Source organism: Pocillopora verrucosa, chromosome 14 (assembly GCF_036669915.1).
Source record: "Pocillopora verrucosa isolate sample1 chromosome 14, ASM3666991v2, whole genome shotgun sequence".
NCBI classification, from domain to species: domain Eukaryota; kingdom Metazoa; phylum Cnidaria; class Anthozoa; order Scleractinia; family Pocilloporidae; genus Pocillopora; species Pocillopora verrucosa.
In genome coordinates, this window is record NC_089325.1 from 13,431,977 (window position 1) to 13,445,372 (window position 13,396).

Below are 13,396 nucleotides of genomic sequence, written 5' to 3' on the forward strand. Positions count from 1 at the left end.
AAAATTCACCATTCATTTCATTCATTTTTCTTTTTTAAGTTTTCTTTCTTCAGTTCGTCTAAGGCTCGTATGATGCAAAAGCTCTGAGGGGTCCGGTCAATTTGAGGTTTGCTCTGTACAGGAGTTACTGTACTTCGAAAACATATTATTGAAATACAAATTACACCTTTTAAACTTTATCAGATGCTCGCATTAAAGAAAAAAGCAGTCGTAAACTTGTTGGTCACGGTTAATAATGGTAATTAAACTGAATGGAGTGCAATTTGGGCTGAAATCATGGCGTGATTTAAAAATCGAATGAGCGCATAGCGCGAGTTTGATTTGAAATCACAAGTAAAGGCTCTGGGTGTTCGTTCAATTTGAGGTTTGCCCAGTACAGGTGTTACTGTACCTCGAAAACATATTATTGAAACGCAATATTTACATTATTTTATATCTATCAGATGACTCCATAAAAGTGAAAAATAGTCGTCAACTGTTTGATCGCGGTTATAGTTATAACAGACCATTCCACCTAGAACTACAATCAAGTAAGACGTATCACATACTTCAGTAGTTGTGCCATAATAATCAAAGCCGAGCCTTTCCATTCTTTGCGGTTCAACATATCTCTCTGAACTGCTTAATCCGCAGGTGTGATAGCTGTTGTCGCTATTCCGAGCCATATTGAATGACAAGCAAGCGAATGGTTCGTACCTCAGACAAAGGAAGGAACAGTCAAACTGGTCCAATAGGTGTCTTGTCGATGTTGTGTTTACCACCAGGTAAGTGTCCGCCAGTTTGTAAAATTGCCTTCTCGCGTAATTAAATGTTGAGCAAGACTCAGGAATAGAAATATTCCTTGAAGAAAATTGGGCAAAACGGCGAAGTGATATCCAAAATGCATCTGGACTTTGAGAATTTTTTGTAGCTAGATACGATAATACCCATTTTAAACGAGCCGCATTTCCTCGTTGTAATTACACTTTCCACCTTTGTGTCAATGAATGACATCACTAGATGAATGTTTCTGAAGCAATGGGAGTTAAATTACCTCCGGCGGGCAGAGTTTGATATATATGCAAAATGAAAGAGTTGAATAGGTAGGCACTTCAAACAGAAATGTTAAATGTGAAGTTCTATAGCCCATCGTAAAAATATCATCTCATTTTAGTGTCCTTAGTTATGTACTGTTTATTGTTGCAAATAGGCTTACGAAACAGAACAAGTTTTCGTTTCTTAAATAGTTTTATTTATTGAAACATAGATATCGAATGCACCTGTCTTTCGCTCCCAAAGAACTTGTTTTTCATATAACATCATACAGTTATGAGACGCATCTTTCAGCTATTTTTGTGCGTCAATTAAGTTGAATGGAAAGATAATTGAAAACCAACTGTGCCAACCGTGCATGCAACCTTTTAAGAGGGGCGCACGACATAAAAGGAAGAAACATAATATATGCAGTAAGGAGTCGGATTCGGACTTGCGAAAAGCTATGATACCTGAACATTTATCTTTGGTTAGGTGTCTCTGTGAGGATGGCGTAAGTATTGTACATCGATCGACCGTATAACTCGCGGCAGGGAGAAAATTGACCTCGTACCCAAGTCTCTTCCGCGGCCGTGTCTAGTCTGATTGTCAAGAACATAGCCAATGAGAAGCGAACATGGAATGCAGGTGGAAAACGCTCGTTCCAGCGATATGCGCGGGGAGTTTTGGTATTGAGACATGTCCCAGGGTGGAATGATCTTAAATCGTTAAGTATCGCTGAGAAAAATGCCGATCGGGAGAATTTTCGGGACTTAAACCACCTCCGCGTGGACAACGGTCGAAATTTGAGTGTGCAGCCTTGACTTGGTCTTTTGACAGGAATAACAGGGATGGAAAAGCGAGCTTAAAACGGCAGAAATTGCCAGAAACTATAACGGACACAAAGGATGTGAGCAAGTGTTATTGATTTTTCGAGTAAAATGTCCATATTTTGAAATATTGATCGTTTTAAATCGACCTTATTTGGCTCCCCATACTATTCCTTATAACGTGTTCAAATTATCAAAGGTTCCTCTCGTAAATTAACAACGAGTTACACAACGCGTGACGCTTTCATGAATTTATCGTTTGCCTTTTCTCGAGACGTGGGCTTGGGCCGTCGGTGTTTAAATTAGCAATCTTCCACTATAGCTCTCTCTCACGGTATAGCTTTCTAAACAGTCGGTCACTCCCGACGACAACTACTACTACTACTACATAAGTGAGTCTTTATATATGCATACATAAGTTAAAGAATTAAAGAGGATGCATCGATTCTCTGTGACTCTGAGTTTCGCGCCTAAGCGCTCGTCAGACAGAACTTTGTCTGACTAACTTTGTCTGACGAGCGCTCAGGCGCGAAACTCAGAGTAACAGAGAATCGATGCGTCCTCTTTAATTCTTTAACTTATGTATACTTAGCTCTGCTACGACAGCATTAGGCACTTCATGCCAAGGTAGACTCTACTCCCACATTCATATATATATATATATATCAGAGTCACAGAAAAGTTATGTCTCATTGATTTATCTTACTTTCAGATGTATATATATATATATATATATATATATATATATATAAATGTGGGGGTAGAGTCTACCTTGGCATAAAGTGCTCAATGCTGTAGTGGCAGAGCTGAGTATGTATAGTTGAAAGAATCAAAGAGGACGCATCGATTCTATGTTACTCTGAGTTTCGCGCCTAAGCGCTCGTCAGACAGAACTTTCTGACTAAGCGCTCGTCAGACAGTGCTGCTCAAGAAGATACAAACCAAGGAAATAAGAATTCTTTACGCAAATAATGTTTCGCTCTATTTTTTTTTTTTAAGTTTTCCGTCAACCAGACAAGCAGCTGTTTGTTAGCCGCGCGTCATGGTTTAGCGTGTGGCGATGTTGCCTTGGTTACCTATCTCTCCTAAAATTGTTCTTTTCGCGACACTCTTATTTGAAACACCAAGCGTTATAAGTGTGGCTTTTGGATTTTGGTAAAGAAGAGCCAATGATGCCAACCCTATTTCCACAAGGTACCCTTTTCGTCTGCATTGGGAAGCGAGCGGTGACATCAATTAACCATCCAAACCTGAATTTCAAACAAATTAATTATCAAATAAAAAACCATCTAACAAAAGTGTCCTCTGCAGAGAGGTGCATTAACAAGTCATTACAGTGTCTTTGAATAAGGAAGACTTAGTCTTATTGGGTTCCCATTCCCAGAGGACAGAGCATAAGTTTTATAAGCACCTTATCAATTTTCTGCATGCTCTACTTTCGGCTACCAAAATAAACTGTTAGTATAATACCTATAGATAAAGATTTTGCTACAGAAGTTTTGCTCACAACTTGAGAAAATTCCCATCGGCATTTCCTTAAGGGATGGAGAAGAATGGGCCGTTACAAAGACGAAGTAAAGGGGGAAGAAAAAAAGTAAACATTTACTTACTCGCATGTTTCAGCACCAGCTTTCCAGGCCTTGTGTAGTTGGCTGTATGTGGCCAATTGTGCTCCTTGAAGTGCACATAAACGTTTGGCATTTTCATAGTTTAGTTTATACCTGCCTGTTTTAGTATGAAACACTCCTTCCACAGATTTGTAACGAACCATCTTCTTCGTATCTTTGAATACGATATAGAAAACAGAAGAAAATAAAAATCATGCGGCGTTTTCGGTATATGTCTCATAGTTATGGGATTTTACGAGGCAAAGCGTTCAAAAAATTATTACGTAGCGTAATGCAACGAGCAAACAATGGAAAAAGGTGATATTCGAAAATCAAAGGGGGTTTTCGACGATATGAAGTTATAGAATCCCCATAGGAACCAAACTTGGTAATCCCAGCAAATAAGTCTCAATTTCGGTGGTTTCTTTTTGTTCTAATCCACAACTTCAAACCTCTTACCAATATTACAATTGTTGTCAGTAAACGGAAGCACGGTAACTTCTGGAAGGCACTGGCAGGAAAATTCACCAGACCGCTTGCCTTGGGTGCACGTCCCTCCATTAATACACGGATTACTAGAACATGGAGATATCCTGAAAAGAGACTAATATATTTCCTATTATTACAAAAGTACCCTAGAACTCTCCGTGTTTTTGAACATAATAGAGAAGTCATAGAAAAAAAGGAAGATTTCGCATCGCGCTTTTGAGCTCATGGCGAAAAATCCTGTCTACTCAACAGACCGAAGCGTGAGAAATCGATTGGAAATGAAACTCAAATCTTTCATTATAGACCCTTATTAAGTTCCTTGTTTGTGAAGTTAATTTTTTTTCCTCAGTTCGTCTTGTAACTATAATTATAAATATAATTTTTTTAGTCCGAATCCGCACTTTTTTATTTTCAAATGTTTACATGGAAGACGACGCTTTGTGCAGCGCTCGCGTGATACATAGGCTCTGGAGGTTCATGCAATTTGAGGTTTGCTCAGTGCAGGTGTTACTGTACTTCGAAAACATACAACTGAAATACAATATTTAAATTATTTTACATTTATCAGATGACTCCATAAAAGTAAAAAAGTGATCGTCAACTGTTTGATCGTGGTTATAGTTATAACAGACCATTCCACCTAGAACTACAAACGATTAAAACGTATCACATACTTCAGTAGTTGTATCATAATAATCATAGCCGAGCCTTTCTTCTGTTTTTCTTTTTTTAGTTCGTCTAACGCCCGTGTGATGCAAAAGCTCTGGGGGTCCGTTCATTTTTGAGGTTTGCTCAGTACAGGTGTTACTGTACTGCGAAAACATATTATTGAAATACAAAATTACCCCTTTTTTACTTTATCAGATGCTTGCATTAAAGAAAAAAGCAGTTGTAAACCTGTTGATCACAGTTAATGTTGTGACAGACTAATAAACCCAGGACTACAAACAAGTAAGACGTATCAAATACTTCAGTAGTTGTGCCATAATAATCATAGCCGAGCCTTTCTTCTATTCTTTGCGGCTCAAGGTATCTCTCAGAACTGCTTAATTCGCAGGTATGATAGCCGTTTTCGCTATTCCGAGCTATATCGAACGACAAGCAAGCGAATGGTTCGTGCTCCAGACAGAGGAAGGAACAGTCAAAATAGTCTTTTACGTGTCTTGTCGATGTTGCGTTTCCCACCAGATAACTGTCCACCATTTTGTAAAATTGTCTGCCTTGCCTAACTGAATGTTGAGCAAGACTCAGGAAAGGGAATATCCCGAGAAGAAAATTGGGCAAAACGGCGATGTGATATCCAAAGTGCATCTAGATATCCAAAGTGCAGCTAGATACAATCTTATACGAACCGAATTTCCTTTTTGTAATTAGACTTTCCACCTTTGTGTCGATGAATGACATCACTAGATTAATGTTTCTGAAGCAATGGGAGTTAGATTACCTCCAGCAGGCAGTCTTTGGTAAATGTGCAAAATTAAAGAGTTGAATAGATAGACACTTCGAACAGAATTGTAAAATTTGTAGTTCTATCGCCCATGTAAGAATAACATCTTATTTTTATGTCCTTAGTCATGTACTGTGTAGCGTTACAACAGAACGAGTTTTCGTTTCTTAAATAGTTTTATTTATTCAAACGTAAATATCGAATGCACCTGTTTTTCGCTCACAAAGAACTTGTTTTCCATAAAGCATCGAACAGTTATGAGAGGCATCAGCTACTTTCGTGCAACAATTAAATTGGAAAGAAAAATACTTGAAAACCAACTGTGCTACCCACGCATGCAACCTTTTAAGAGGGGCGCACAACAAAAAGGAAGAAATATAATAGATGCAGTAAGAAAGAAGCACAATGTATTACATTGTATAACTTTATTAAAATCCAAATCCTACTTACATACTGCATTGCTAAATAAGAAATTATTTTTTTAAGTTTGACGTCGGATTCCGACTTGCCAAAAGCTATGATACCTAAATATTTATCTTAGGTTCTCACTTAAAAATGTGTTCTCTATTAATATAAACTTTTCGCCGATGATTTTAAAAGCAGTAATCCATCCCCAAAGTTCCCAAAATGAAATCTTAGCATATTCATCTTGAAAATTTGCCACTCTTGATTCTTTTATGATTCGCTTCATAGTCAATTTCACCGCATCCCTTCCCCTTTGATAGCATTTTAGCGCAAATAGGTGTCTCTGTGGGGATAGGGTAAGTATTGTACATTGATCGAACGTACCACTCGCGGTAGGGAGAAAATTGATCTCGTGCCCAAGTTTTTTCTGCGGCCATGTCCAGGCTGGTTGTCAAGGGTATAGCCAGAGAAAAGTGAACTTGGAAATGCAGGTAGAAAACGCTCGTTCCAGCGAAATGCGCGGGGAGTTTGGTATTGAGACATGTCCCAGGGTGAAATGATCTTAAATCGTGAAGTATGGTTAAGAAAAATGCCGATCAGTCAGTCATATCGTCATGACAGTTTTCTTAGAGCCACAGGTGGGATTCCGTAACAACTAACTACAATTGCAAATATAACATTGGCCTCCTTTTTTCAGGCTAAACTCGTGTTAAAAATCAATGAATATCGTTGCTTCTATTCCCCCTTTCAAGATATTGCGACAGAATGGAAATGTCTTCTTGCAAACAGTAGCACATAGAGAATGAAATTTAAACACGAAATGTCGATACTGAGATGTTTTTTTGTCACATTGTTATCTTAGACAGGCCACGTCGTTTGAGATGTCGCTTTTTCTGATTATTATTGATAATTCTCTACTATGTTCCAGCACATTCGAAGTCTAAAGAAAATGGATAACGTGGGCATAGTGACGTGGGTTAATGAGGCACAATATTTCAGAAAAACAATTATCCATTGCAATAATTATGATGAAATATAATCCCGATTTTTGGCCACTATATATTTTTTCTACCGACCATCTGTACCTAAGTTATTTCAAAGTGCAACACGTGTTCTACAAAGTCCGACGGGACTTGTTAAAAGCGAAGATCATCAAAAAGCGCTACAAAAGGTAAGCGTTCCCTTATGATTAACGAGGGAGGTTATTATTTTTTTAGTTTTAATCAACTTCCCGCCTTCAGGCTCGCGTATTTAAACGTTATATATTGAAATGCACTAATTGCAAGCAGCATTTCATTATGTTTGCTATATTTTTCAAGTTCATCCTTCAGCTTCGAACAGGAGAACTCATAGGAAGAAAATACTTAATAAAAATGTAGGTACAGCCAGGTTATTTTCTATGTACACTAAGGTAAATGAATTGGTTCTAAATGAAACTAAAGAGGAAACTATATTGAAAACAGCACAAAAATTTATGAAAAAAAACTACAACAAAAATCTAAAGTAACACTATGAAAATGAGTAGTTTCTCTCCATAGACAGTTTTAACATACTGAATTGTTCTTCTTGAATTTGACCCACAAACTAGTATCTGAAGAACAGAGGCTCGAATCCCACAGAGGCCTGAATTTTTCAGGTCTCTTTCTTTTTTTTCCTTCATCTGTCAGTCATATCGTCATGACAGTTTTCTTAGAGCCCATAGCTGGGATTCCGTAACAACTAGCTAAAATTGCGAATGTAACATTGACCCCCTTTTTCTGGTTAAACTCGTGTTAAAAATCAATAACTACTGTTGGTTTCATTCCCCTATCAAGATATTGCGACAGAATGGAAACGCCCTCTTGCAAGCAGTTGCACATAGAGAAGGAAATTTGAACATGAACTTTTGATACTGAGATGTTTCTTTGGCACACTGGTATTTTAGACCAGCCAATCATTTGAGATGTCACTTTTTCTGATTATTATTGATGATTTTCAACTATGTTCCAGCACATTCGAAGTCTAAACAAAATGGGTAACGTAAGCATAGTGAAGTGGGTTAATGAGGCGAGATATTTCAGAAAAAAAAATTATCAAGTGCAATAATTATGATGAAATATAATCACGGTTTTTGACCACAATATATTTTTTCGTCCGACCATCTGTACTTAAGTTATTACAAAGTGTGACAAGTGTTTCTACAAAGTCCGACGCACTTATTAAAAGGGAAGATCATCACAAAGCGCTACAGAAGGTAAGCGTTCTCTTATGACTAACGAGAGAGGTGATACTTCAAGTTTTTTTTGTTTTAATCGACTTCCCGCCTTCAGGCTCGCGTGTTTAAACGTTATATATTGAAATGCGCTAGTTGCAAGCATCATTTTATTATGTTTGCTATATTTTTCAAGTTCACTCTTCAGCTTCGAACAGCAGAATTCATCGGAAGAAAATACTTAAAAAAAATGTAGGTATAGCCAAGTTTTTTTCTATGTACGCCAAGGGAAATGTATTGGTTCTAAATTAAACTAAAGAGGAAACTATATTAAAAATAGCAAAGAAAATTTACGACAAAAAGCTAAAAAAAAACGCAGAGTAACACTATGAAAATGAGAAGTTTCTCTCCATAGACAGTTTTAACATACTGAATTGTTCTTCGCGCGATTCATTTACTTGAAACACCAAGCGTTGTAAGTCTGGCTTTTGGGTTTTGGTGATGAATGCCCAAACAGGCCGATCTTATTTCCACACGGTATCTTCTTTGTCTGCATTGCGAGGAGAACGGTGGCATCGATCAACCATCCATACCTGGATATCAAATATATCACAAAAATATCGTAATACTAATAATAATAATAATTATTATTATTATTATTATAATAATGATAAAAATACTATTAATAATAATGATAATAATGACAGTAATAATAAACATAGGAATGAAAAAGGCAGAGTGTAGTTTACACTCCTATAAGCAAGAGCTCCAAAACTAGGTAATTTACATGATGGCAATGTGGATTTTTAAGCATTGGAGACGAACGGGCCGTTACAAAGATGAAGTGAAAGGGGAAGAAACAAGTAAACTTTTACTTACGCGCACATTTCAGCTCCTGCTTGCCAGGCCTTGAGTAGTTGGCTGTATGTGGCCAATTTTGCTCCGTGAAGTGCACATAAACGTTTGGCGTTTTCATAGTTTAGCCTATACCTGCCTGTTTTTGTATGAAACACTCCTTCCACAGATTTGTAGCGAACCATCTTCTTCGTGTCTTTGAATATGATATAGAAAAAAGCAGAAAATAAAAATAACAATAATGCGGCGTTTCGGTATATGTCTCATACTTATGGGATTTTACAAGGGAAAGCGTTCAAAAAATTATTACGTAGCGTAATGTAACAGGCAAACAATGGAAAAAAAGGTCATATTCGAAAATCAAAGGGGGTTTTCGACGATATTAAGTTATAGAATCCCCATAGGAACCAAACTTGGTAATCCCAGCAAATAAGTCTCAATTTCGGTGGTTTTTTTTTGTTCTAATCCACAACTTCAAACCTCTTACCAATATTACAATTGTTGTCAATAAACGGAAGCACGGTAACTTCTGGAAGGCACTGGCAGGAAAATTCACCAGACCGCTTGCCTTGAGAGCACGTCCCTCCATTACTACACGGATTACTAGAACATGGAGATATCCTGAAAAGAGACTAATATATTTCCTATTATTACAAAAGTACCCTAGAACTCTCCGTTTTTTTGAACATAATAGAGGAGTCATAGAAAAAAAGGAACATTTTGCATCGCACTTTTGTTTTCATGGCAAAAAATCCTGTCTACTCAACTGACCGAAGCGTGAGAAATCGATTGGAAATGAAACTCAAATCTTTCATTATAGACCCTGATTAAGTTCCTTGTTTGTTAAGTTCATTTTCTTTTCTCAGTTCGTCTTGTGACTTTAATTATAAATATAATTTTTTAAGTCCGAATTCGTACTTTTTCATTTTCAAATGTTTACACGGAAGACGACGCTTTGTCTAGCGCTCGCGTGATACAAAGGCTCTGGAGGTTCATGCAATTTGAGGTTTGCTTAGTACAGGTGTTACTGTACTTCGAAAACATATTGAAACACAATATTTACATATTTATCTTTATCAGATGACTCCATAAAAGTAAAAAAGTGATCGTCAACTGTTTGATCGTGGTTATAGTTATAACAGACCATTCCACCTAGAACTACAAACAATTAAAACGTATCACATACTTCAGTAGTTGTATCATAATAATCATAGCCGAGCCTTTCTTCTGTTTTTCTTTTTTTAGTTCGTCTAACGCCCGTGTGATGCAAAAGCTTTGGGGGTCTGCTCAATTTGAGGTTTGTTATTGAAATACAAAATTACCCCTTTTTAACTTTATCAGATGCTTGCATTAAAGAAAGAAGCAGTCGTAAACTTGTTGATCACGGTAATGTTGTAACAGACTTATTAACCTAGGACTACAAACAAGTAAGACGTATCACATACTTCAGTAGTTGTGCCATAATAATCATAGCCGAGCCTTTCTTCTATTCTTTGCGGCTCAAGAGATCTCTCTGAACTGCTTAATTCGCAGGTATGATAGCCGTTGTCGCTATTCCGAGCCATATTGAACGACAAGCAAGGGAATGGTTCGTGCTCCAGACAGAGGAAGGAACAGTCAAAATAGTCCTCTACGTGTCTTGTCGATGTTGTGTTTCCCACCAGATAACTGTCCACCAGTTTGTAAAATTGTCTGCCTTGCCTAATTGAATGCTGACCAAGACTCAGGAAAGGGAATATCCCGAGAAGAAAATTGGGCAAAACGGCGATGTGATATCCAAAGTGCATCTGGACGTTGGGAAGTTTTTCTAGCTAGATACAATAATACCCGTCTTAAACGAGCCGAATTTCCTTGTTGTAATTAGACTTTCCACCTTTGTGTCAATGAATGACATCACTAGATTAATGTTTCTGAAGCAATGGGAGTTAGATTACCTCCAGTAGGCAGTCTTTCGTAAATATGCAAAATTAAAGAGTTGAATAGGTAGACACTTCGAACAGAATTGTAAAATTTATAGTTCTATTGGCCATGTAAGAATAACATCTCATTTTTATGTCCTGAGTCATGTACTGTGTAGTGTTACAAAAGAACAATTTTTCGTTTCTTAAACATTTTTATTCAGTCAAATATAGTTATCGAATGCACCTGTCTTTCGCTCACAAAGAACTTGTTTTTCATAAAGCATCGTACAGTTATGAGAGGCAGCAGCTATTCTCGTGCGTCAATAAAATTGGAAAGAAAAATAATTGAAAACCAACTGTGCTACCCACGCATGCAACCTTTTAAGGGGGGCACACAACAAAAAGGAAGAAATATAATAGATGCAGTAAGAAAGAAGCACAATGTATTGCATTGTATAACTTTATAAAAATCCAAATCCTACTTACATACTACATTGCTAAAAAGAAATTATTTTAAGTCTGACGTGGGATTCCGACTTGCGAAAAGCAATTACCTTAATATTTGTTTTAGGTTCGCACTTGAAAATGTGTTCTCTATTAATATAAGCTTTTCGCATGTGATTTCAAAAGGATTAATCCATCCCCAAAGTTCCCAAAATAAAATCTTAGGATATTCATCTTGAAACTTTGTCACTCTTAACTCTTTTATGACTCGCTTCACAGTCAATTTTACCGCATCTCTTTCCCTTCGATAGCATTTTAGCGTAAATAGGTGGCTCTGTGGGGACAGGGTAAGTATTGTACATTGATCGACCGTACCACTCGTGGTAGGGAGAAAATTGACCTCGTACCTAAGTCTCTTCTGCAGCCATGTCCAGTCTGATTGTCAAGAGCATAGCCAGAGAGAAGCGACCTTGGAAATGCAGCTAGAAAACGCTCTCCGGTTTCCAGCCAAATGCGCGGGGAGTTTTGGTATCGAGACGTCCCAGGGCGAAGTGATCTTAAATCGTGAAGTATAGCTAAGAAAAATGCCGATCGGGAGGATTTTCGGGGCGCAAACCACCTCCACTTAGACAACGGTCGAAATCGGATTGTGCAGCCTTGACTTCGTCTTTTGACAGGAATAACGCCTGACTTTTTCCAGGCCTCTTTCCTTTTTCCTTCATCTGTCAGTCATCGTCATGACAGTTATCTTAGAGCCCATAGATGAGATTCCGTAACTATTAGCTACAATTGCAAATATAACACTGGCCTCATTTTTCAGGTTAAGCTCAGTTTAAAAATCAATAACTATCGTTGCTTTCATTCCCTTTTTCAAGATATTGCGACAGAGTGGAAATGCCTTTTTGCAAACTGTTGCACATAGAGAATGAAAATTGAACATGAAATTTCGATACTGGGATGTTTCCTTGCTACATTGTTATTTTAGACCAGCCACATCTTTTGAGATGTCCCTTTTTCGGATTGTTATTGATAATTCTCTACTATGTTCCAGCACATTCGAAGTCTAAACTAAATGGGTAACGATCAGCACCAGCTTTCCAGGCCTTGTGTAGTTGGCTGTATGTGGCCAATTGCGCTCCTTGAAGTGCACATAAACGTTTAGCGATGTCATAGTCTAACTCATACCTGCCTGTTTTAATATGGAACACGCCTTCCACAGATTTGAGGCGTACCATCTTCTTCGTATCTTTGAATATGATATAGAAAACAGAAGAAACAAAAAATGATGCGCTGTTTTCTTGAAATCTTTTAAAAACCTATCGGTTGAGCCGGAGAGGAATGAAAAGCTTAAAATTTTGCATTTTTCTCTTGGTTATGGGATTTTACAAGGCAATGCGTTTAAAAAATTAATACGTAGCGTAATACAACGAGTCAACGAAGAAAAAAAAGGTTATATTCGAAAACTAATGGGGCTTTTCTAAGATATTTACGTATGGGATTCTCTTGGGAACCAAAGTTGGCAATCTTAGCAAATTAATGTCAATTTCAGTGGTTTCTTTTTTCTCTAATTAAAAAATCTTTTCCCTACGAACAATTTCAAACCCCTTACCAATATTACAATTATCGTCAATAAACGGAAGCACGGTCACTTCTGGAAGGTACTGGCAGGAAAATTCACCAGACCGCTTGCCTTGAGTGTACGTCCCTCCATTACTAAACGGATTACTAGAACATGGAGATATCCTGAAAAGAGACTGATATATTGAAGGAAGGTCGAACTTGTTATTTGTCATACTTACTTATAGGCAATACCCCAATTATAATTCCAGTATTACGTCATTCTTAGTATAATTATGTCAAACCATCGAATGTGGTGTATTTATCATATTTTAAGATAGAGTCCAATTTGAAAGCCTAGAAATGCAAGAAAACAAACTTTGTGGAATTTGAATCATGCAGACACCCTGTTACACTCGCCGGTAAGATCATAATATAATCCAGAACCGAAATCGATTAGAAATGAAACTAAAATCTCTTGATTAAGTTCCATGTTTGTGAAGTTTATTTTCTCCTTTGACTTTTTTTCTCTTTTTTTAAAGTTTTCTTTCTTTAGTTCCTCTAAGGCTCGTGTGATGCAAAAGCTCTGGGGGTCTACTCAATTTGAGGTTTGCTCAGTACAGGCGTTACTGTACCTCGAAAAAATATTATCTAAATAC

The 13,396-nt window shown here is 37.4% G+C and overlaps 2 protein-coding genes across 2 annotated transcripts; both read right to left on the reverse strand.

Annotated features, from left to right (window-relative positions):
• Positions 1-2,666: 2,666 nt before the first annotated feature.
• Positions 2,667-5,229, reverse strand: LOC131768495 (hyaluronan and proteoglycan link protein 4). The gene is made up of 4 exons (XM_066161514.1): positions 4,907-5,229; positions 3,908-4,052; positions 3,452-3,623; positions 2,667-3,091 (listed from the first exon to the last, which is right to left on the reverse strand). The coding sequence occupies exons 1-4, from the start codon at positions 5,138-5,140 to the stop codon at positions 2,953-2,955; spliced, it is 690 nt and encodes a 229-aa protein (XP_066017611.1). The 5' UTR covers positions 5,141-5,229; the 3' UTR covers positions 2,667-2,952.
• Positions 5,230-5,949: 720 nt separating this feature from the next.
• Positions 5,950-10,640, reverse strand: LOC131768504 (stabilin-2-like). The gene is made up of 4 exons (XM_066161397.1): positions 10,281-10,640; positions 9,323-9,467; positions 8,860-9,031; positions 5,950-8,573 (listed from the first exon to the last, which is right to left on the reverse strand). Exons 1-4 carry the CDS (start codon positions 10,620-10,622, stop codon positions 8,435-8,437), a joined length of 798 nt encoding a protein of 265 aa, XP_066017494.1. The 5' UTR covers positions 10,623-10,640; the 3' UTR covers positions 5,950-8,434.
• Positions 10,641-13,396: the final 2,756 nt, after the last annotated feature.

Bases quoted from the DNA above. Each gene is read 5' to 3' on its own strand.
- LOC131768495 (XM_066161514.1), bottom strand. From the start codon at position 5,140: ATGGTGGACAGTTATCTGGTGGGAAACGCAACATCGACAAGACACGTA. The intron at 4,053-4,906 runs GTATTTGATACG...GAAATATATTAG, and splicing joins ATTATGGCACAACTACTGAA to TCTCTTTTCAGGATATCTCC. The intron at 3,624-3,907 runs GTAAGAGGTTTG...TCGTATTCAAAG, and splicing joins TGACAACAATTGTAATATTG to ATACGAAGAAGATGGTTCGT.
- LOC131768504 (XM_066161397.1), bottom strand. From the start codon at position 10,622: ATGCACTTTGGATATCACATCGCCGTTTTGCCCAATTTTCTTCTCGGG. The intron at 9,468-10,280 runs GTATGTGATACG...GAAATATATTAG, and splicing joins ATTATGGCACAACTACTGAA to TCTCTTTTCAGGATATCTCC. The intron at 8,574-8,859 runs GTAAGTAAAAGT...TTTGATATCCAG, and splicing joins GCAGGAGCTGAAATGTGCGC to GTATGGATGGTTGATCGATG.